The sequence below is a fragment of the Crinia signifera genome, chromosome 19 (assembly GCF_055691185.1).
Source record: "Crinia signifera chromosome 19, ASM5569118v1, whole genome shotgun sequence".
Taxonomy (NCBI): domain Eukaryota; kingdom Metazoa; phylum Chordata; class Amphibia; order Anura; family Myobatrachidae; genus Crinia; species Crinia signifera.
The window spans coordinates 100,866,408-100,891,806 of record NC_139226.1 but is presented as its reverse complement, the minus strand read 5'-3'; the positions used below and the strand labels follow the sequence as shown (position 1 = coordinate 100,891,806).

The window sequence follows — 25,399 nt, the reverse complement described above, 5'->3', positions numbered from 1 at the left end:
CTAAAGTGTAATACCACACCCCTTTTTGTGATACCACGCCTCCTTCCCATGAGACCACGCCCCCTTTTGCCGCGCGGCTACGCCGCGCAAAGGTCCCCCTGCTATTGTGTCTAGATCTGGGACCACCCATTACCATAATTCTAGATTCGCCTATGTGTACACAGTACACTCACTGAGAAAGAGTGAACCCTATTGGGTACCAGATTTCCACCCAGCCCCCTAACAAAGGTTTTCCTTACATAACCATAACCCCAGGATCTAGCTCGCCCAGTGCAGGAACGTCCAAGCCCCATTAGTGGAACCCCTGACCCTGCAATTATTAAACTCCCTCCTCAAACGAGGGACCTTTCAAATAGAGATATAGCCACCTCTGGCAAGGGACAGGGCTAAACTATCCTACCGTGGACTCTAATACACAACCTACCTCAGAGGAGGCATCAATCACACTGGGGATCTCGTACATAACCAACCTCAGTGGAGGTATCACAGGAGGACACAGTGCCCTTAGGGCACAGATATTTAAGTGTTACCCTTATTTGTCTACATGTTTAAATGTTTTGTGTTAAACGTCTGTAAATGTCTGTCTAGAAACTATTTTATCCTATACTAAATAAAAGTTAATTTTTAAACGTTAATAAACTCACCTTGAGGTGGAATATTCCATCCTCCATCACAATGTGCAACTAGCATTCTCCCATTTGACTCCCTATTCTTGAGCTAGTACCCTCAATCCCACTAATACCCCTTTCAGACATACGCGAAAATCCTGGGTTTTTTCACATGAACGCGCCCAAACCCGGGACTAGCGTATGTCTGAAAGGGTATACCCGGGATTTCACTCCCGGATACTGAGCACCTGCAATTGACCAGGGTTTTTCCCGGTATATAACTCCCGGGTATAGTACCAGGCTTATGTCTGAATGGGTTTACCCGGGTTTTTCAGTTTTAAACATGTGATGTTGCATTTTTTTGCTGCCGGGGCGTGTCCCATTTTAATGATGAAACACTGAAATGCTTGAAAAGCCTGGCTTATGTGTAAAAGGGGTATACCCGGGTTTTTCCCGGATTTGAGGTGTAGTGTGAAAGGGGGTCTGTTACTAAAATCCCGGGAGTGACCTGGGTTGAAAATCCCGGGTAAACCTGGCCAAAATCCCAGGTAGTATGTCTAAAAGGGGTATTAGATTTCTTCTCAGACTATCTAATAATTACATTTTTACAGATTACTATATGTAATCATTAAAATAAAGAGTGCCCCAACACAAAAGAGAGTCTTTCCTTCTTCTTCTTTCCATGTCCAAAGTCAGGCCCGGGGGCCAATTGCGGCCCGTGCTGTCATTTCAAGCGGCCCGCAGCCTTCAGCTGGAAGCGGGCAGAGCATCAGATGTGGGAAGCACAGGACCCTAAAGGTGGGGCCCCGGCGAGCGTGCCTTTACCTTGCTGTCTGCTGCAGTGAGGAGGTGCCGGCCGCCACAGTCAGATGTGTTTGGCGTACTACCCCTGCTGCTGCAATCATATATCACCCTACTCCACAATCACAGTGACAGCAGTGTGTGGGGAGGGGGGTAGCAAGGGGGAAGCTTGCTCCCGTAACATGCAGAGCGGAGGAGGGCAGCAGCGGGAGCCCAAGCATCTCCTGTCCTTGCAGTTCCTGCTTTGCTTCTCCTTCCTCTGGCTCACACAAGGGGCTAGGAAACATACAGAGAAGGGAGGGGGCAGAGTGGGGGATATACAGTTAAGGAAGGTCAGGCTGGGGGACATACAGTGATTGGAGGCAGTGATGGCCATTCAGAGAAGGGGGAGCAGGGGCAAGCTGGGGACAAACAGTGAATGGGGTCAGAGTGGGGTACATAGTGATTGGCAGTCATACAGTGATGGAGGGTCAGGCTTGGGGACATACAATGAATGGAGGCACGGATGAACATTGAGAGAAGGGGGGCAGGCTGGGGGACATACAGTGAATGGGGGCAGGCTGGGGGACATACAGTGAATGGGGGCAGGCTGGGGGAAATACAGTGAAGGGGCAGGCTGGGGGACATAGAGTGAATGGGGGCAGAGTGGGGGACCATTCTGATGTGATTAATGATTCAAAGAATGTCAGGCTGAATGGTCGGCCCCCACACATTTACACTTCACCAAATCTGGCCCTCGTCGCAAAAAGTTTGGACACCCCTGCATTAGGGCCTGATTCACATTTGCTCGGTTCCCTGCGAATTCGCTGTGGGGACAGATGTTTCGGGTCTGTGCATGCGTATCTGTGAATATACGCATGTGCAGACCCGACGTGCTAACACCTTTGGGGACTATCACAGTCACGAGGTGTACCCACACAGTGGGGCGGGTAGTGGGCACTCGCATGGTGACGCCCAGTGTTTCCTGGGCATGCCCAAAAAAGGGTCGTTCCCATGCGACACTGGGAAACTGGAAAACACTGGTCATTCCCATGCGAACACAGGCCTGGTGAAGCCTGCACGGGGTGAGCGGCTGACGTCACATGACGCATGACGTCAACGCCAGCCACCTTTTTAGCCATCAGAATGACTTTTATCTGCGAGCAGGCAAAACATGTAACATGTATGCCCGCATGCCAAAGTCAGCATACAAATCCATTCGCATGCCGGAATGGAAATTTGGTGGGTGAAGGGGGGTGGGCGTTCACTCCCTTGGTGGGTGGCATTTACACACTCGCTTAGCAGCGAAATACCAATTAGCGATTGGGTCTGAATCAGGCCCCTAGAGGAATAAATGAATCTCCAATATTACTTTTTGTAACTTGTGTACAGGAGTGTCACTAGCAGTTTCCTTTTTCCCCCACATCTTTAGACCCCCCCCCTTGGATGTTGTATATTAGTTTCAAAATAAACTCATTTTTTGCACAGGACCAGAATCTTCGCAAAGGCATCGATGGTGGGTGTATGTGCATGCACAGTGTAATTTCTGGGCATGTGCATACGCTGGGTATGTGCGTCCACGGCTAACAGGGCGTTTGCATCGGTGTGCAGGTGGGGGGAGGGGCGAAGAGGGACGTGGGGCCGCCCAATTTGCATATGGGAATGCCCAGCATTTCACGGGCGTGTGCCCTCTACATCATTCGATGGTCAGCAACCATCGAATGATGTGGGTGTTCCCACGCAGGCTGCGAATAGAAGTTTATGTAACGGACGTGAATTTACACGGCTGATTGATAGACTGTGCAAGTGTACGGCCCATGCAGTGGCGTAGCTACATATGTGGCATACCCTGCGGTGGCTTGGGGGAGCAGTGCCAGCAGGGTCTGTTGTGGGCGCCGCTGGCTGAACTGACAGGTGACCCAGGCAGCAGTGGGCCCGGAGCTGGTCCCGCCCTGTACATATCTAATGAGCGGGATCAAATGCAGTGCATATTTAATGAGCGGGTCCCCGCCCCGTGCATATGTAACTACGGATTTTTTTTTTGGGCAGGGGGGAGAAAAATGTATAGCTACTCCACTCGGCGCATGTCCTGAGGTGAAAGCTTGCTACTTTTTATAATCACTGGCTGTCAGCAAGGTGATTGACAGGAAGTAGGAGTCTGTGGATGGTAAAGAAAAATGCAGGCGTACCCAAGTGCTTTAGGGGAGGGTGTGTATGACATCAGCAACAGGCATAAATGCCTGTTTTCTTCGCAGCCGCCGAGTAAGTCTCTGGCTACTCCGAGCATGCGATGGTTGGTGATCAGTTTAAAAATAATTTGATGTTAGCGGCTTACAAATGGTTTTGAACATATTCCCACATCTGCAAATAGATTTGCAGCCATACAAATGTATCTGAACTAGAGATGTGCAGACTCGGATGCCGGAGATCCGAGCCCCCACGGACGTCATCATTCCAAGCCCGGTTCCGAGCAGCGCTCGGAGATTCCCGCCTGACTCGGGTCCGTCCGCGTGGTCAGAACGTCATCTCCCGGCACCAGATTTTGCGAGGCTTTAAATAGCGGCTGCTGCTCCCGCCATCTTCACTCCAGTCTAGTAGTGGGTTGGGAGAGGGTGTGTTGGTGCTGCTGCTGGGGCTTAAACTTGAGCTTGACCTTGAACACAATATTTTTTAATCGTTGGGGCTGTCTCTCAGTGCTGCTGTGTAGTCTAACTGTGTACTTGTAGTACTACTGTCTCCTCTGTGCGGTCTACCTCTGGTGAGCTGTGCTGTAATTAATTATTTTATTCACTGGGGCTGTCTCCCTCAGTGCTGCTGTGTACTCTGTTCTCCTCTCTGCTTAGGAGAACAGTCTAGCTGTGTACCTGCCTGTAGTACTACTGTCTCCTCTGTGCTGGGGCCTACCTCTGGTGCTGTGCTGTAATATTATATATTATATTAATAATTAATTAATTATATTATATATATAGTCCACTGGTGCTGCCTGCACTGAATCTGCCAGTATTATTTAGTTACGCAGTCCACTGTTGCCACTGGCAGTGTTACTGCCTACCTAGTGTACCTACCTAGTACATACTAGGCTGCTATATCTAATTTAATTAAAAAATAATACTTGTGCTGTGTGGGACTGTAAAAAATAATTCCATGCTGCTGGTGCACTGACGTGTGCCACTGAGTGCCACTCCCAAGCAGTACCTAATAATAAAATTAATTATTATAAATTCTGCTGGTGCACAATACTAGTATTGCTGACGTATCTACCTGTCTTGTGCCTAGTACTGTCTTATCTACCTGTCTGGTGCCTAGTACTGCTGTATCTACCGTCTGGTCTAGGGCTCACTGACTAATACTGGCGTATTTACCTGTCTGGTCTGGGGCTCACTGCCTAATACTGCTGTATCTACCTGTCTGGTCTGGGGCCCACTGCCTAATACTGCCGTATCTACCTGTCTGGTCTGGTGCTCACTGCCTAATACTGCCGTATCTACAGTCTGTTTTGGGGCTCACTGCCTAATACTGGCGTATCTACCGTCTGGTCTGGGCTCACTGCCTAATACTGCCGTATCTACCGTCTGGTCTGGGGCCCACTGCCTAATACTGCCGTATCTACCTGTCTGGTCTGGTGCTCACTGCCTAACAGGGCCGGATTTGTGCCTAGGCCAGTGAGGCACCGGCCTCAGGGCGGCACCAATTAAGGGCGGCATGCAGGCTGACATTCTGTTAAATGGCAGAGCGGGTGGGCATCGGTGAGTGACAAGTGCCGCCGCCCCAGACATGAATTATCATATGTCGGCGGCAGCGCCGCTCATCACCCGCCACTGCCCACCCACTCTGCCATGCACATTACATCACCGCTTAGTGGCTGGGTCCGACGGTCCCCTGCGCCTCCGGAAATGGCTCAGGCTCACTACTGCCGGCTCCCGCCCATTGGCTACTCTACACACACACAGTCTATTGGCTGCTGTGTATCCAGCAGCTGAGCTGAGCGGTGCGCAGATCCTTCCTGCGCTCAGTCAGTCACAGTGTGTAAGCCAGAGAGAGACTGACGGAGACACTGTGCTAATCACTGTACTAATAAGTGCCTCCCTACCTCCGGGTCCTCCGTACAGTGAGCAGTCCAGAGTGCTTAAAAAAATATTAAGGTGGGCTACAGTTACATTTTAATGAAATATATAAATAACAATGTATATACATATATGATTACATTAAAATAGGGGGGGGGGGGGGGGGCACAAAAATGTTGTGCCTAGGGGCGGCCTGACCCCTAAATTCGCCCCTGCTGCCTAATACTGCCATATCTACAGTCTGTTTTGGGACTCACTGCCTAATACTGGCAGTGTCACTCTTACATGAGCCATGTGTTTGTGCCGCACACCTGTGTGGCTTAGCATAGTTATCCAGCTACCTCGGTGCAACCTTTTGCCCTAAAAACAATATTGTGAGGTGTGAGGTGTTCAGAATAGACTGGAAATGAGTGGAAATTAATGTTATTGAGGTCAATATAGAATATAGTGTAGGAGCAACCCCCCCCCCCCAAATTCTGCGATTTTAGCAGTTTTTATGTTTGTTTTTTTCCAAAAAAATCAGAACCCAAAACCCCAAAAATCCAAACAGAAAACACTTAGGAGGTGTTTTGCCAAAACTCATTAGAACCCAAAACCTCAAGGTAATCAGAACCCAAAACCCGAAAAGTGTCCGGTGCACATCCCTGATCTGAACAGCGAACACAATTAGTGGGAGGTGGGATTTCACTCTGACAGGGCTGCCTCTACTGGAAACGCCGTCCACTGCGAATTTGCGATCCGGTCTGACACCCCAAATATACCAATCAGCTTCCAACTGTCACGTTACACTCTGTGCTTGAAAAAAGTAATTAGAAGCTGATTGGCTGGTACATTATTTATCTCCAAGCTTTGATAAATCTCCGCCCTATAGGGCGAGATGTATTAAGCTGCAAAAAGAGATAAAGTGGAGAGTGGTAAACAACCCAATCAGCTACTACCTGTCATTTTTCAAACACAGCCTGTGACATGACATGTAGGAGCTGATCGGATGTTTTTTTTTTATCACTCTCCATTTTATCACTTTTAAAGCTTAGTACATCTGCCCATAGTCTGGTAACCATATGGACTATGATGTTTAATATTTATGAGATCGTGAGTTAAATGTTCACTATGTGGATTGTGTTCTTCCGCTCTGATGCTATTTGTTTACACAAAAAAATGACACATTGATCATCTGCAGCTCTGCTTGGTATTTCCTTATTTAACCATTGTCATGGTGATATGACTCACTTGGGTGATGTCATCTGCTAGCACCTGACAGCCACCCTATGCATTGTGTTACACGTGCAACTTCCTCTGGGAAGTTTGGGCCTGATTCATGAGGACTCATAATTATGCGAGTTTGGCCCGTCCTGCTGTTTTTGTTACTGCACATGCGCTAATATGGGCATGGGCAGCCCCACTTCACAAATGGCTTTGGCGACTTACATAGTCCCAGAGTTACTCGCAATCATTGGGGCAGACACATGGGGACGTCCAGCATTTCATCATTTCCTGGGCAGGCCCACAAAAACAGTGGGTGCGCCCTGGAAACCGTGCCAACACAGGCGAGCTGATGCTGACATCACAAGCACCTGCCTCATTCTCGGAGTCGCACGCCGCAAATATAGACCAGTCAAGACTGATTTATATTTGCGAACTGGGGAGAAAAAAAATCATTCGATGGACGGTGACCATCAAATGATTTTTGGCTTGAACACTCTCATGCGGATGGATGCTTATGTAAAACATCCTATCGCAGTGCTGAGGCGATGTTCACGCGGCAGGTGGCATTAGAGGTCTCGCTAAGCAGCAAATCTTTGCGAGCCTTACTGAATTAGGGCCTTTGTTCCTTGTGGTTTCTTGAAGAAGCTGCCCTATTGCCCATTTTCTAGGGTGCAGGTTTCGATTGACAGTATTTATGCAGCTTGGAAATGTTTATTTTGGGAATAAGGTCCTTTTGTGAACAGACACACCTGGGTTCCTCAAGTGTTTTCAATTCTTTCTAAATGATGCAGATTACTTTTGGACAGTATTCTCATTTACTATTAACCACTACACTGCCCCCTAAACTGGGTGTTCTAAACGTATCCATGACCACTTCGAATAAGAAAAACCCATTTTTGTAAGCCAGAAAAAAAGAGAGGGATGCAAGAAACTGTACTATGTAGGCCAGGCATGTCCAAACGATGGCCCTCCAGCTGTTGTGAAACTAAATGTCCCATCATGCCTTGCCACAATCTAAATGTATGGAGATGATCTATCAGGTGTATTCACTGCATTAAGGAATATTTGAGAGGTACTGTATTAAATATAACTCGGCTTCACTCTCAGGGGTTGATTCAGTATCACTAAGAATGGATTCGGCATGTTCGATGATTTGGGGAATGTGCATGCGCATGTGCAGCACCCTTTGGCGAGTATCACACTCGCCGAGGCATCCGCCATGGTTGGGGAGTCTGCAGGGAGCAGCATCAGGGGAACTCCCAGTGTTTTATGAGCATCCCCGTGCAAATGCTGGGCGCGTTTCTGGGAACACAGGCGGAATGATTCCTGCTGGCTCACATCACATGTCCCCTCTTCGGCAGACTCAGATGGAAGCCAGTTTTGTGGAGTGAAATAATTCGATGGTGGGTGGGCATTCGGCCGCGCGGCGTTAAGGCGCTCGCTAAGCAGCAAATGATCGCTGCTTAGCGAGCGGTACGGAATCACCCTCTCAGTCCATTCTGGAGAATAGGAGAGCATATATTTGTGGATGTATAAAAATAAATGATAGGTGCACCCATCAGGGAACACTTTAGTTTAATTACAACTTAATAGGATAGAATACCACGATTACCGATACCAAAATATCAGGTCAAGTTAATGATTTTTATGCATCCATACGTAGGTGAGGGTTTCTGAGATAGCAGCAACACACAAAGGGCTGAACTCAATGAGGAAGGGGGGGGGTTTAAAAGGCAGGGATTGCCGAAAACAGGGATTTCTGTACTTACCATAAATCCTTTTCTCCGATTCCACAGGTGTCACTGGAGTTACACTGGAGAATAGAAGGCAACCACAGGGAGAATGGGCACTTTAAATATAAATTAGTATGACCAACTCCTCCCCTTCTACTTCTTCCCCTCCCAGGCAGTCATAAAGATTGTGCCCGGAAGGAGCAGGAAGATACTCACACACTTCCGAAGAAGAGGTAAATCACAACATAACAACATTCAATACGTATAGTAGAAAAAGAAACAGTGAGAAAAAAATACTCAAATAACATAACACACAGAGTCAATCAGACCAAATTGGTATAATAACCAAAATAACTATAAACCCTGACAAGGAAAACTCCAAGATTACCTGAGAGGAACCTAACCATAAAACTATTATGGTGGAGAACAGCGCTGAGGCGGGTGTCCAGTGACACCTGTGGACTCGGAGAAAAGGATTGATGGTAAGTACAGAAATCCCTGTTTCTCTAGGTGTCACTGGAGTTAAACAGGGGACGTCCCAGAGCTCCCAACACGGGCTGAAGAGCGCTGAGAACCCCTTAAAACTGAGCGGCCAAACTGTGAAGCTGGCACCGCAAAGGTATCAAACCTATAGAAACGAACAACGGTTTGACAACCCGACCACAAAGCAGCTAGGCAGAGCTGGTGGAGAGAAACCCCACGGGCAGCTGCCTATGAGGGACCCACTGATCTAGTGGAGTGCACCCCTATGGTAGCAGAGGGCATCTGAGACCCAGCAATGTACGCCTGACTGATGGTCAGATGGATCCATCTGGCAAGCATCTGTTTGGAAGCTGGCCACCCACGACGTACAGGGTCATAGGTGACAAACAAGACATCCGACTTGCGAAAAGAGGCCGTGCGAGAGAAATAGATGTGCAGGGTACTAACCACGTCCAAGGACCTTTCCTCTGGTGAAGCCTCAGAAAAGGCTGGGACCACAATGGGTTGGAACGCTGAGACTACCTTTGAAAGAAAAGATAGACTGGTACGAAGCTCTGCTCTGTCTGGATGAAACTGAAGGAAGGGAGAACGACAAGAGAGCGATCCCAATTCAGAGACTCTTCTGGCCAAAGCCAGAGCCAACAGAAGAACCACCTTCCAAGCAAGGTAACGGAGGTCCACGTCTTCTAATGGTTTCAACACTGACGACTGTAGGTATCTGAGAACCAAGTCTAGGTCCCTGGGTGCCGTAGGTGGACGAATAGGAGGTTGTAACCTCAGCAGCCCTTGGAAGAAAGTTTGTACTTCTAGAATGAAAGCCAACCGTTTTTGGTAAAATATTCAAACCCACCTGTAGAAATAGGAGAAGTCCAGCTTTCTTGAACAGGGTAGTGGAAGCCCCACACCCCTTGCACCAAGCCACATAAGACCTCCAAATCCAGTGGTAGTGTCTCGAAGCGACTTCCTTTCTGGCCCTCATCATGGTAGGTATAACTGTTCTTGGAATACCTGCTCGCCTTAAGATGGACCTTTCAGCAGCCACGCCATCAAATTAAGACATCCTAAATCTGGAAAGATGAAGGGTCCTTGACTGAGGAGGTCCTCTTGAAGAGGCAGTGACCACGGCTTGTCGACCAGCAGAGCCATCAGGTTGGTGTACCAAGAGCGACGAGGCCAGTCCACTGCTATTAGAAGGGCCGTGACTCCCTCCCTCCATATGCGTTGTAATACCCGAGGTATCAATGGGAATGGAGGAAACAGGTACACAAACTGAAAATGCCAAGGAGCGACCAGCGCATCCACCCCCACGGCCTGTGGGTCTCGAGTCCACGCAAAAGTACTTGGGAAGCTGGAAATTGTGATGGGATGCCATCAGGTCCACCTGCGGTCAGCCTCAATGACCCACTAAGGTCTGAAACATCTGTGGGTTGAGACCCCATTCTCCATGGTGGACATCCTGTCGACTTAGGAAGTCGGCATCCCAATTGTCTACTCCGGGTATGAAGACGGCTGACAAGGCCAAAGCATGGGCCTGAGTCCACAGGATGATCCTGCTCATCTCCTTCATGGCCGCCTGGCATTGAGTGCCATCCTGCTTGTTGATATAGGCGATGGCCGTGGCGTTGTCGGACTGGACTCTGATGGCCCTGTTTTGCAGAAGGTGTCTCGCCTGCAAGAGAGCATAGTACACGGCTCTGAGTTCCAGCATGTTGATGGAGAGCAGACTTTCTTGTCTCGTCCATAACCCCTGGAACTGGTGATCCAGAGTGACAGCTCCCCAGCCCCGAAGACTAGCGTCTGTGGTAAGGAGCGTCCACTCCCAGATTCCGAACCTCCTGGCTTTTAGCAGGTTCTCGGAGTTGAGCCACCACAGTAGAGACAGACGTGCTTGAGGTAATAGAATCACCTGCTGTTGAAGATGCAGGTGTGACCCTGACCACTGTCAAAGTCGAGTTCCATACACACGGCAATAGAATGGTATGGCCGCCATCTTGGTTCGCAGAGTTACGCAAATGAAGTATAGGAATCAGGTTTTATAATAAGGCGAACCCCATGCGCAGCCATCCTGATACACATAAATTCATAGCCCACACTTACAAATAATAAAATATAGATAAATGGTTTTAATTCACAACACATAGCTTAAATGGTAAAACACGACTTTTATTGAACATATTTCGCATCTGTGTGTTCCGTCTCTCATGCGAAGCGTGATCCGGTTCTGGTATAAAGTTCGCAACTTGTAACAGCCAAAAGTTATGGAACAATTACATATTTAATGGTCACAGGACACGAGGACAGTGTAACTGGGAGATCCGGATCGAACAGGTTGTCACAGCTTGAGTTATGACCCTTATGACGATGCCTTAAGACAAAGAGACCGAGGTGCATTCCCCTGCACCAATCCAAGAGAAGCGACACATGATCTTCTGCCCAATGGAAACCCTCACTGCCCCCTCTACCTGGACACTATAAGCGATTAAGCACAACTTAAGAGCGCTCTCATTGTACTTTTTCTTCTTCCTGGACTGTATCTGGATAGACTAAAGGGAGCTCGGACCGAGTTTTGCGCCTGCGTGCTGAGAGACGGTAACTGGTCATCTTTGAATGTGTAGTTTGTATTGTGGCTGATTTTAGTTATATCTGTATTTTCCCTTTTGTAATTAGATAGTATTTTGTATTGTAATGTGATCTGTATATCTTGTCATCAGCATATACATATGTTTTCTTTTCTGTAACCCCCTGTTGTCCGCTAAGGACTAAAATATATACTTAAGGATTCTTTACCCATATTTCGGAAATTTATACAGAGTCTTGTCTATTATTCGCAAATACCAGAAAGGTTAACAGGAAATTATACCTGGTGTTTTTACTTATAATTGAGTACAAAGTACTGTGAAAGAATACCGCTTTCAGGGTATTGGTTTAGCGTGTATTATACATGGATTAGGTTCGCTACGCGACTCTACACCTTAGTTCGCCCGTAGCTAGGAATAAAAGGTTATAAGTTTACGGACACAGTACATAAACTGCGCACTTCACTTATTATCCATCGGTTTAATCCTATTTAGACATTCACACCACTAATGAGAGGAGAGACAATTGGAAAGGTGGAGTGGAAGCGACCGTATTGGATTGCTTCGAAGGAGGCCACCATCTTTCCTAGGAGTCTGGTACAAATATGTACCGATACCTGTCGACGTCGTAGCACCATCCGGACTAGGGCCTGCAAGGACTGAATCTGTCGGGGGAACAAAAATTCACCCTCCTCAAGATCAGGCATATCATCATAGTCACCTAAATCTGTGGAAGCAGCCACTTTCATTGTAAATGAGGGGGGTTTAATGCCATTGAAGAGGATGCACCAGTGCCCTCTGCTGGCCCTGGGGCCAGAGCTTTTTTTGGGCCTGCTGGTTTCTGGATGTCTCTCTTTTTAGCTTTTTGAGCTATTGAGAGCTCAGAAGATAACTGGGACATGACATCAGCAAGCTGTGATGCACAGACAGGGGTATGCACATGAGACTGTGCTAACGGGGGGTTAACAGTGCATTTATCACAAAGTAAAATTCCCTCTGTAGAAGGTGTAAATTTTGCATTACACTTCTTGCAAGCAACTCTCTTGGAGTTACCCTCTGCCATTGTAACAATAAGTACACAGTAAGTTACCACACACTACCACACTTATACAGAGAGTAGGTATAGGTTTGCCAGTCAGAAGTACTGGAAGGGAGAGAAAGTGAAAGAAAGGAGCTGTCCCAGAGCCTAAACAGCGCTATGGTATATAATACAGGAAGCACTATAGCCCTATTTGAACACAGCCCATACTGTCATCACCTAGCTCTAAACCCCACTGTAACTCACAGACCAGGTAGAGGTTTCAGGACGGTCACCAGGAGAAAGGAATCGCCCAACTATAGCCTCTGATGGGATCTACAGCGCAACAGAGGAAACTCCAGCAGTGTGTTCAGCGGCGCTAAAGTACAAAAAAATAGCCGCCGTGACATGCAGGAACGCTGGGGAATGCCAGGGCTGCTGGGAACACCCCGTGCGGTGACTCTGTCCCCCGCCGGGCAGCTCCGTCTCCATAATAGCGCAGGTTTAAAATAAACCCTCTGCTGCACAGCCGCTTGTGTTCGCTGACATCCGCTCTAACAGGGAGGCAGGGTAATACTTACAGTGAAACGGTAAAGCTGTCGGCGGTGGGGCTGGGGGATCGGGCACGTACCTCGTATGAGCGGTGCCTGTTACATCTCCAGAGACGGTGGTCACTCTCAGCCAGGTGTATACCCTGGCAGCAGCCGGCTCCCTCCGGCAGGCTCCCGCGTCGCAGGCAGATAGTAGCAGCAACTATCTGCCTGTCCTCAATGGCAATTCTTGTTGCTTTATGCATAAATTACAAAAAAGCCCAGCCAAATGTGACCTGCTCCCTTTTGGGCACAATCTAAGACTGCCTGGGAGGGGAAGTAGAAGGGGAGGAGTTGGTCACACTAATTTATATTTAAAGCGCCCATGCTCCCTATGGTCGCCTTCTATTCCCCAGTGTAACTTCAGTGACACCTAGTGGATGAAGGAGAAACAAGCGATCCTCACCGATTAACCCCCGCACCAGCCTCTCACCCTATTCTACATTCCAGGGGAAATCCTCACTGTCAGAGGATGGCAAGGACTCCCCCAAACAGCGAGGCTCACAGTTAATGCAGGGAGACCGCTGCATTTAGCCACTGTTTTAGCGGCCGCCCATGCTGTTTCCCAATCTGTTTAAAAACCCAGCAAGGGGGAAACAGTGTGTGCAGGGGGTCAGTTGAATACTGACCCTGTGAGCCGTGACAGTGAGCAGGCTCTGCTGCTCACTGTCACAGCATGCAAGAATCATTGAATACACCACAAAAAATAAAAGGGAAGAATGTGACCTTGCATTCTGTACTTTATGGGGAAGATTAATTCCAGAGGCCAACATTACTGACCATGTACATGAGTATTTGGGGTAACCATTGCTTCTGGAAAACAGTGGGAACTTTTGCCACCAAGCAAAATTATTATATCTAAACCTGAGGCCTGGAATACTTAAATACAATTATCTGTATAAACTGGTAATAATCTGGAATATTACTCTGCTACTCTTTCCTATTTTGCACTACAAGAGGTACATATTAAACGTCTGAACTAAGCATATATAAAACTTCTTTGTAAAGGAGATATTCTGTACTAGGCGAATCCAAAGCCTGTTTGAAACGTAGACACATTACACACTGCTTTCGGGCCTGTAGAAAAAGTGATAGTTTTTGGGATAACATTTTAGCATATTTTATTTCGGTAATAGGGCAATCCTTGCCTAAGACTCCCATTTGTATGCTGTTTTGTAACTTTGATCCATGGGTGCCCCATATTTTTATAAGCCCTAACCTTTATCACAAAAAAAGAAGAAAGAATCTAGTACCAACCCCAGTTAGGGGATGACACTAGGGTGAGCGCTTGGTGTGGGTGGCTACCTCAGTAGCTGCTAGAAACAGGTTAGTGAGATCTGTATAGTAATAGTATTTAATAATAGCAAATCAGAATTAATACATAATCTAAAATTATATAATAATAAAACAATTAAATGTAAACATTGCTCATATCCACAAATTTAGCAGCAAGTATAGGGGGAGATTTAAAAAAGAAAAAGAAAAGCAGCGCTGGTAAAATTAAATATGCATAAAATTTAATGGAGGTATGACATAATAAAAATAATCACATAAATATATATTAAAATAATTTGAATGGACCCAGGTATGAATAGTCACCAATTGTGGAGAAAGGTAAGTCCTGCTCTGATCTTGGTATGGTTTTTTTTTGGGGAGTCCGTATTAGCCAATGATGGTATCCTGTGGATTTTTGAAGGTGGACTCAACCGATGGCACAGTAGGAAATTAGCCCAATCGGGAGTCCTCACTGCTGCGAGTGACAGGTATCCAATTTTTGATGGCAAGAGACTTCCGGGGATGATTAGACGATCAGATGGAATAAGCAGGTGGAGCGAGTCCTTAGATGTTTGTAAGTATAGGGAGAGAGTCTGTTCCTATTATGCCCAAACTTTGTAAACAGATATAAATAGTTACCACTCCTAGCTAGATGAAGGGAAGCATTTCTAGACGCCATCCATGAGTCCAAGTGGCCGGCCCAGAGTTGGCACAAATAACCGAAGTCCACTGGCAGATTGATGGTTTGGTGGGACTTGTATAGCCGGAGGGATAAGCACTGGTGCACCAGGGAAGAAGTTCAATGGCCTCCCAGACTGGAAAGGTGGTGGTTCAATCCTGTAGGGCTGGTACGGACTGCAATCCCAAATAGGCAAGCAAGCACTTACTGGCGCGTTTTGCCGCTACTGGCAGCTTTATCACCTTTGATAAAGCTGCGTCAGTAAGTGCTTGCCCACCTTCCACTTGCCTATTTGTGAATTGCAATCCGGACCAGCCCAACAGGATTGAACCACCTCTGGCCACCACCTTTCCAGTCTGGAAGGCCAGTGAATTTCTTCCCTGGTGCACCAGTGCTTTTCCCTCCGGCTATACAAGACCCACCAAACCATCAATCTGCCAGTGGACTTCGGTTATTTGTGCCAACTCTGGGCCGGCCACTTGGACTCATGGATGGTGTCTAGAAATGCTTCCCTTCATCTAGCCAGGAGTGGTAACTATTTATATCGGTTTACAAACTTTGGGCATAATAGGAACAGACTCTCCCCCTATACTTGCTGCTAAATTGTGGATATGAGCAATGTTTACATTTAATTATATTTTTAGATTATGTATTAATTCTGATTTGCTATTATGAAATATATTTGTACAGATCATCCAATTCAAATTTTTTGGTTGAATTCTCTTAGAGCGCTGCTATCCCCCTCTCTTTTTCTTGAAGCCCTAACCTTTGGCATGGTGGTCTTCACCATAGCTCAGAAAGCTATACAAAGCAAAGTATTATGCAAATGTTCCACACAGACGACTAACCGGAAATGATAATTGATTGTTATCCAAAATTAGTGAAAAGCCCATCAAAACGAATGCTTCTGCAATGTATCTTTTACGTTGAGCTGTGACAGCCCCCAGTCCCAATCTGCTCCTACCTCCAATTTCAATGTTCACAGCTCCCTCTCTCCATATCCAGTAAGTTTGAAACAGATCAGTATCCATGCTAAAATTGCTTCCACTTTGTTATAACATCTTTTAGCACACAAAGGAGTAATTTGGTCTGTCGGTGGCCTCTAGTGGTCACTGGTGGTACTACAAAAAAGGTGTAGTGCGACTTTTGAATCACCCTGTGGATCTGGGCACACTGAATGCTGGACGGGTTACTCAAATATGACCAGATTATAACATCTATACTGTTGGACATAACTAGGAGCAGTCAGATGGTTTTCATGGTTTCTGATTTCGTTCCTTGTTTGTTTTGTACTTTATTTTTTGGGTATCATTACGCAAGTTACTGTAAGTGGACTGTGATAAAACAGCATGCTGTAGGGGCATGATTAGGGACACTGCAGCTCTAGGTCTAGCCTGGTTACATATTTTGTGTCAACACAATATCCTTTGTTCCTGTTATAAGTGCTCTATTTGTAAGTTGTTGATTTTTTTTTTAATTCACAGAGTGAAGGTGAAACTATAGGAAATAGAATACTAATACATATTGTGGGTGTCACATTTATAAAACACATAAAATAAAAATAATTGTATGCACGAAATTAATGATAGAAACCCTTCCACTTTATCCATGAGAAGTGTTCAATTATCTGGAATTCTAAGTTTCCTAATATCAGCAATTAGCAGCCAGGGCGATATATTAACAGCTGTCTAGGCCTAGCATTGTCCTATCCCCATTGCAGGGACAACGCTGTTTGTTACAAGGCGCATGTGCAGGGCTGCCAGGGGCACTAGTAAGGAGAGCCGTGAGGGAGAAACATAACGGCTCTCCTTGTCGGCTGACCCCTGCATAATACATTGTGGTGATACGGGTGCCCGCTTCTCCACATTATGCAGGAACCGTTATCTTTAAAATGTAAATGGCCTTCTAATACAGCTGTCCCTTAATACAGTAAATCTGGAAACACTAAAAACTAAAATCTGCATTTGCGGAAAAATGGTAAAGGATGGAACTTTTTTAGTATGTTTTCTGAAAGTAGCACCCAGACAACAATAGCAATTGGCTTCATGTTTTAAACAATGGGCCTGATTCAGGTTTGATCAGTCAGGGGCAAACGCATCACAGTTTTCCGATTGTGCAGGTCTGCGCATGTGTAAACCCCCTGTGCAAACACTGTCAGCGAGAATCACACTTGCCGAGGACTTTAGATGGGCAGGGGGAACGCCCAGGAATTTATGGGTGTCTCCATGAAAGCGCTGGGTACCCTGGGAACGCAGGCGGGTCAATGCCTGTTCGAGGCAGGTGGCTGACGTCACATGACATCAGTGCATGCCCCCTTTTCAGCCATCTCCGTCAGAAATGAAAAAAAAAAAGTCAGTCAAAACAACTTTTTTGCGCACGGGAAAATAAAAAATAAAAAAATCATTTAATGGTTGGCGACCATCGAATGTTTTTCATCCGTATTGCCGCATCCGAGGGGATCTGTAAGTGTATACATCCCCTCGCATGCAAATGCGGAAGTTCAGCCAGCGGCCTTTACCTGTTAGTTAGCTCTGAATCAGGCCCAATATTTCCAAATCAGTCTGTCCAAAAAAAACAGTGAGGGCATTCCTGATACGCACCATATTTCAGCCCCTAACGCTTTCTGTAAAGCTACATTATAACAGATGTGCATTGTATTTGGCCTGGGCGTGTCCTTTTACGCCAGCAGGTGGGGAGAGCGGACCTTTTACCTGGATCCCAACACCAGCAGGAGAGTCCTGCTCCAGAAAATATTGCAGTCCTCAATATGAACACAACATAGGGTTATCGGAATCTATAAAAAGGACAGTAGGTGCCATATAAGTGGAGAAGAGGGGTTTCCTCTTGCCGTTTCATTTATTGAGTCCATAATGTTAGCGATACAGGTCACAGCACAAGCTTTGCAAACTGGAACAAGAGAGTCTCAGACATTGTATCCAACCAAGCCTCCTTTCCCGATGCATTCACCGATGTAAAACCAGAACAGGACCTCAGTGGCAACCAGACCATTCCTCACGGCTTCCTGCGGTGCCAGGAGGGGGAAGAGAAAAAAAAAAAAAAAAAAAACAGAAAAGAGAAAAGGTCAAATAAATCATGTAAACAACCTGTAAGTAATAAATAATGTTATTTACACAGTGACATGCCAGCTACTGGTGTATCGGCACTAAACACACACATGATGATATCCCAAAGGAGAAGCTGATTAGTGGCCAGACACTGACATTTGCTCTGCGTTAACAAATACAAATTCCATAAGTCAGTCAAACACAAAAAGGCATGGGACGATTATTAATGATTTTATTTAAACTTGGGGCTGGCATGGAAAGTTTCCCAGGCTTCACCAACATGTACCCCTTAGGATGGAGCAGACAGGGTTAGATAAAATAAGTACTGGAAAGAGCGCAATCTAAAATCAGGTGCTACGTTCTATGTATCTCTGGGGCAGATGTATGAGAGTGATAAGGGAGGAGAAGTGAGCCAATGGAGAAGTGGCCCTTGGCAACCAATCAGCTGGTCTGTATCATATAATATTATGCAGATGATAGGGGTTACTTCAGTGCTGATTGGTTGTCAAGGGCCACTTCTTTATCACTGCTTCATACATCGGTAGTGAAACCGGACCGCGTCCTCCGACTTTTCATTACCCCACTATCCAGTACGCAGATTACTTTACATAGATTTCGCGTTTGCTCGCCGCGCTTCAGGCTCAGTGGCTCGCCACACTATATAATAGTGTGGCGAGTGCAGCAAGCCGAGCCCGAAGCGTGGCGAGCCCTGCAAGGGGACGCAGAATCCATGTAAAGTAATCCGCGGGGATCGCAGCACTCGCCCCGCTTCGGGCTCGGTGGCTCGACACACTATATAAAATCAACTCCACGCCGACGTGGATAGTGGGGTAATGAAAAAGTTGGAGGACGCATTCCGCTGCGCTCGCCACGCTTCGGGGTGGGGGGTGCGTTAAACCTATTTTTGGGGCATACAAGCATATTATTGTATACCTCATGTCATGGCATCGCACACCCTGTAAAATCGCATGCGATTTTGCGTGACATGCCATGCCATGCGATATACTGGGGTACAATGGCAAAAAAAAAAAAAAGCGATGCGATTTCCTTAAGGTGCCATACGTAGAAAATCTGGGCGCCATGCTAGGAAACAAGTACCAAAATACCACCTGTCGGCACAAAGAAATAGTGAAAAACTCATGTTGACCTAATGCTTGTGTCGACATCCCGACCCGGTTGACCTTAGCCCTGTCAATATATTTCAGACCTAAATAGGGTCCTTCTAATGACCATATCCCCCCTCATTGTAGGGTGGAGAGTCACAACCTTTCCTATAGGCCTGTTCCTTCCAGACAGTATAGTGCACCTTACTATTGGAATGCAAAAAACTTTTACTCATGTTGTAGGTGGGAAGTAAGAAGTGCTATAAGGATCTACTAAAGAGACGTCTGTATCCAGGGGCTGGATCCACTATGGTGTGGTGGGAGAATACAAGCACAGGGAGGCACCAGGCCGGAAGCGTGGCAAGAGCAGTGAATCATGTGAGGGGACGTGGCACACTTAGAAGCTGTCTATGTCGACTAGGTCAACATTCAGAAAAAAAAAAAAAAACACGTCGGCCTACCGACTTTAAGCCATGTCAACATTTCAGGTGTCGACCTTCATGGAGTCAACCTTATGACCCATACCCAAAGAGAGCATAGACTCCCATGACTGCGCCCAGCACGGTTTTCGCACATCCAACTAATGCAAAGCCTTGGGGTCCGGCTAGCAATATTTTTCTCCATATGTGCTCCGTGAACTCTGTTCCCCTTCGTGGCTGTATAAGGCTATGTGATCGCTGGAGACATTTAAGATCTGATTTTTCAAACACCAAAAAAGGTGGGCATGGTAACGGCAAAAATCCCCAGTGGGTATTCTCTGCGCTAAAAACGGACAGAACACAGCAGCCAAACAATCCCCTCCAAAGCATCATATAATGAGTATTAAATCACAGTGCCTCATTGGGGTTCATGGCAAGCTGGTTTTGTCCACAAAGTCTAAGTGATTTTAAATGCTTCTAGATCTATTGGGAGGAGAGGCATTAATTACTAGAAGATTTATATTAAGACATCAAATTCTTATGCAGATATGTGCGATTATGCTCAATGATGGCCAGTGCTCAGAACTACAACTGCTGCTCTACTAATCTTTCATCATATGTAAATCAAAAGGAGTGTCTATATTGACCAGATCACACTTATTACATAAAAGAAAATTTACGAAATTAAAATGACATCATTAAATCCGATTTTCACTGCTAAAGGCCCCCATACATTAGGCCGACTTGTCCTTAGGACAAGTCGGACCCAATTCTCCTGTGAGCCGCCCGGCAGCTCCCCGGGAGGCTCAAATACAATTTGGCACTTGATGAGCCAGTTTTTACATGTGATAAATCGCTTGCGATTTATCACATGTAAAACAAATGGGGAGCTGCAGGGCGGTGAGGAGCAGTGGGGGCGGGCGGCGGCAGTAGTGGGGGCGGGCGGCGGCGAGTGATGCTGACCTGGCCGGGCAGCTGTGATCACAAATAGCAGCGCTGCCGCTGCGGGATGGGACGGGACGCACAGTGGCGGCTATTAGATTTTCAAAATACCTGTCAAATGACCGGCCGTTCTGTGATTGGCTGAGAGAGCTCTCAGCCAATCACAGAATGGCCGGTCATTTGACAGGGATTTTAAAAATATAATAGCCGCCACTGTGCGTCCCGTCCCGCAGCGCTGCTATTTGTGATCACAGCTGCCCAGCCAGGTCAGTGTGTCTGCCCAGCCAGGTCAGTGTGTCTGCCCGCCGTGCTCCCCCGCCCCCCGGTGTCTGCATGCATATGCCTGACAGGTGGGCAGGCATATGCATAGCATACAGGGAGGTCGGATGATCTTATGTGCTGACCGTCCGACCTCCCTGATCCGGTCCGATGCGCACGGGACCGCGCATCGGATCGGATCATACATCACACACCTGCGATTTTGGGGCGATTTCATCCGGTTATCGGCCCAAAGTGCCGAAATCGGATGAAATCGTCCCAAAATCGTATAGTGTATGGGGGCCTTAAGTCACATGGATAACATATACACAGGAAACTCCAAGACCTTTATTAAACTGGTTCTACAGGTGAAATAGGTTTATTCTATGACAAGAATCTAGCACTATGGGCAAAACCAGCTTGCAGAATAGTTTTCATCAATCTTCCATAATATTTCTGCGGAATATAGGAAGAGGATACGGTGTAGGCACCAGTTATAGTATCGCCCCCAATTTTATAAAATCGGGAGAAAATGGATATAAGTTATTCAGCGGAAAATGCCACATTTATTTTACAGCCTTTCCTCCTAATAGTTGGAAGTAGTGCGCTCCTTTATACCTGCTTATTAATAGCCCCAGGCTACCCATGTTCTAATGTCTACTTCCAGCAGGACCTTGGATGCAGAAGCACCATATATAATTCCCTCTGATCCAAACATGGACGTCAAAATTAGTTTTCACGTCACACAGTTTCTTACCCTGACAGTAAGTTCAGATAACCGGCCTTTCTGGAAGGACTGAACGAGACCCTTCATGCTTTCAATGGCCTTGGGAATTTCTGCAGGACTCGGAGGGGTCAGCTCAACGCGAGCATAGTACCAGAACGTTGCAAGACGTGGCCTTGAGTAGCCGACAGCAGCTACAGAAAAAACAACAACAATAGCATTAGATTTACTGTAGAAGAATGCATGCAATATTTTAAATGGCAGAAATGCAATTAAACAAAAAGTGGATATTCTCTTAACTGTAAACTTATCACTGCTAATAGGGTTGTAGGGGGCTATTAATTTAGCCTCAATAACCATCACTGCTCAGGGATTATGCTGCAGCATAATCCTCGATAAGAACCCCTCAGAGCCATGATAACACATGTGATCGGGAACTTATACAGGATATTATGTGTTGAAAAAAAGCCTATATTTGGATAGCACAATAATGCTGTTTATAATTGGATGAAATATGATCGCAGGTAAGTGGAAACCCCTCAAAGTGTGGCCAAGCAGCTAGCCCTATTCACCTCCAATGCATTCTAAACCGAGTCCACTTTTATACAGGATTTCGATTATGGGCTCAATATGAAGAAGTGACCGTTTATTTAGGTTGTCATTTTAGAAGTTATCCTGAACAGTGGCTCAGCTGGGATAGCAAAGTTACTTGTTAGCAGGTCTTTTGTATTGGAAGATTAGATATAATGGAAAGTCAAATTGTATTTTGTTACCATTATTGACACCTTTCATTAGGAGTCACAATAGTTCAAATGCAAATGAATCCAAAATAAAAATATCTTGGGGAAAAAAATAAAAATAATCTATAAAAACACGACTTGGCAAAATATGCTAGAATTGTTCGACAGCAGCTGGAGGGCCAAAGGTTCCCCATCCCTGCACAAGGGCAACTTCTCCAAGGGAAGACGCCGCCCGCGATCCCCTTTAAACCATATGCAGTCCTTTTGCAATCCCAGCCATGCAATATCTTTAGGCTTCAATGCGATGCTCAAGGGACCATGCATCGGACCTGATGTCAAACGTGATTTTTACAATTTTCATTGGATTTCTTGCCTGATCCAGATGAAAAGTGACCAAATCCCTGTGGAATCACCAAGTGTATGGGCATCCTTAAATTACACAGTAAAAATACAGTAGCTGCTAAGCTAGTTCAGACTGAAAATGCTTCTGTGGCCAAATACCAGTCCCACACAGCCAAAATGGCAGCCTCGGCAATGAGTGGGTTAACGCTTGACCTTCTGCGTAATTCTTTGATTGATCCAACAAGCACCGACTGATAGCATAATACCCAACCACCGAGCTGTAGATGGAGTCAGTAAAAGGCAGGTACTGACAATAACAGGAAATCTGGTACTTATGTATTATCTGGACTCCCATGTTAAATGCACCCCATTTTTTCATACCCCTACTATCCAACTACGCATGGAGTTGATTTTATATAGTGTGGCGAGCGCAGCAAGCCACCGTGCCCGAAGCATGGTGAGCGCAGCGAGCCCCGCAAGGGGATGCGGTCTCATAAGAAAAACGGGAGTCCAGATATTACATAAGTACCGGGAATCTCCTTATGGCTCAGGTCCCCTAATCCAAGACTCTGATCGTGTGGCGCAAGCAACAAGGCGCTTCCTATCATATTACCCTATAAATGTGCAGTTAATTTAATTTTAATAAAATTTGTTTATTGGTAGATCACAGTACTTTAGAGCAATAATTCAAAAATATAAAACAAGATTACACACAATATATTGATAGAATCAATCAGGATAAAGTTTAAAATGTAATCTATTTTAACAATTTTGTAAAGAAATAATAAGACGAAAAGAAATCTAAATAATGTAGTTATTTAGGGAGGGGGAAAAAAAAAAAGCCACGAGAGATGATATGAGAAAAGAAAACCAGAGAGTGAGATAAAAATGGGACAAGGAAGAAGTAGAGAAATAGAAAAGGGAGAGGATAGTAAAAGAATGTAGGAAGAGGTGTCTTCAGCAGAATACAAATATAAAATAATAGATTAGGAGTTGGTTAACAAGGCTCAATATCAAATAGTGAAAGGGGAGATGATCTGCTGGAGGGAAAGCCAAGGAGACCAGACAGTGTTTCATTTCTTATGCCCCTTTCACACCAGCCTAAATTCCTGGGTTGGGCCCGGGAACAATGCGCGACTAGCGCTTCTGTAAGGTTCCCGGGCCAAAATCCGGGAAATTTTGCCCGGGATTTCAACCCTGCTATGGAGCAGCGTTGTTCCAGAGTTCAACCCGGGTTGCCGGTCTTCGGTACGTGCTGTCAGATGGGGATCCACACAGACGGTGGGCGCAGATGATAGGACAGGCGGCATATATATATGACTCAGCTCAGAGAGCTGCATCATCTGCGCCCACTGTCTGACCTGTCATCCGTGCCTGCCGCCTGTGTGGATCCCCGGCCTGCACTGAGGACCAGCACCCGGGGTGAGTATCTCCACCCCCTTCACACACCAGAAAACGCAGGGACTTTTCTGGTGTGAAAGGGGCCAACCCGGGAAAGGCCCGGCATGATCCCTGGGTCATATTCCTGAGTGGGTCCCTGCATTTTCTGGGGTGAAAGGGGTATTAGAGGAGTTTTTAACAATGCTTGTCATATACTCAATGCGATACATGTGCCATAAGCTGCATATTATGGAGTGCATGGAAGGAGCAACAGGCTTTTACCAATCCCTCACAATTTGGCAAGTGGTTGCAGAGACCACATTATGCATCATTTTATTAGTAGTTTGGATAAAGTTGTGACATCTAGTGGAAGAAGAAAATATTTTGGGGTCATTTGGAATGGGCACAATGTGCAGTTATTTTCATTAACATTACATTTGTATAGTACACACACTACACAGAGTGTATTTTGTCCTTCAAGTCAGTCACTGCCCCTGTACTGTAGTGCTCACAATTTATATTCACAGATCACACATGTATAGAGACACACACACACACACACACACACACACACACACACACACACACATCTAGGATTCATTTTAGGTCAGAATCCATTTAACTGGCCAGACTTTTGTAGGTTTTCATGGGTTGTGGGAGACAGCCGGATTACCCAGAGGAAACTCACAGCACATACGGGGGACATCCAAACTCTGCACAGAACCTCCAAAGGGGTGCAAATCAGCTTAGGGAAGGATGGCAACGCCAGTTTACCTACAAATGAATTGCACCCATGGTCAGTCATTGGACTCATGACCTAAAGGCATAACATTGCTACACAACTGGTGCCATAATAGTGGAGGGGGGACAGATTGTATACAAGCCATGGGTAAAACCCAAAGTGTTCGCCTATATAGAGGGCATAATACCATGTACAAGGCCAAGGCACCCCTGGCAGAGTAACCGGTCACAACCCTCCTGCTCCCCCAGCTCTCACCGCTCACAAGCTGGGGCGTCTTCACTACGAGGGTCTTAACGAGCTTCTGTGCCGCCTGAGCCATGCTGTACACCGGTCACCGCCTGAGGCCTGCTGCACTGTGCACAGGGAAAGGAAAGTCACCTCCTGAGCCGGGGAGACAGACGAGACTGAGGAAGTCAGTGAGATAGAGCGTCTACCAATGTCACCCGCCCAGAGCAGTAGAGGACGCCCAGGAACAGGATAGAGCGGCAATTACTGGAGTCTACGTCACGGCGGTATGGCTCTGAAGAACTCACGTTTCCCGGACAAGGGAGAAGCGGATTGGTCAGCTTTAGGGGCGCGGCTTAGCTCGCGAGTCACTGCTGTTGAGGCGCCTGAGGGAAAAAAAACGCATGCGCGGTGACAGAGCTAGCCAACCCCCAGTCAATGGGAGGA

General features: G+C 46.5%; 1 protein-coding gene across 1 annotated transcript; it reads right to left on the bottom strand.

Annotated features, from left to right (window-relative positions):
* Window positions 1-17,832: 17,832 nt before the first annotated feature.
* Window positions 17,833-25,230, bottom strand: ATP5MG (ATP synthase membrane subunit g). Its single transcript, XM_083163019.1, has 3 exons — window positions 24,983-25,230; window positions 21,557-21,717; window positions 17,833-18,034 (listed from the first exon to the last, which is right to left on the bottom strand). The coding sequence occupies exons 1-3, from the start codon at window positions 25,044-25,046 to the stop codon at window positions 17,936-17,938; spliced, it is 324 nt and encodes a 107-aa protein (XP_083019145.1). The 5' UTR covers window positions 25,047-25,230; the 3' UTR covers window positions 17,833-17,935.
* Window positions 25,231-25,399: the final 169 nt, after the last annotated feature.

Bases quoted from the DNA above. Each gene is read 5' to 3' on its own strand.
- ATP5MG (XM_083163019.1), bottom strand. From the start codon at position 25,046: ATGGCTCAGGCGGCACAGAAGCTCGTTAAGACCCTCGTAGTGAAGACG. The intron at 21,718-24,982 runs GTGAGAGCTGGG...TTTTTTCTGTAG, and splicing joins GACGCCCCAGCTTGTGAGCG to CTGCTGTCGGCTACTCAAGG. The intron at 18,035-21,556 runs GTAAGAAACTGT...CTGGCACCGCAG, and splicing joins TATCTGAACTTACTGTCAGG to GAAGCCGTGAGGAATGGTCT.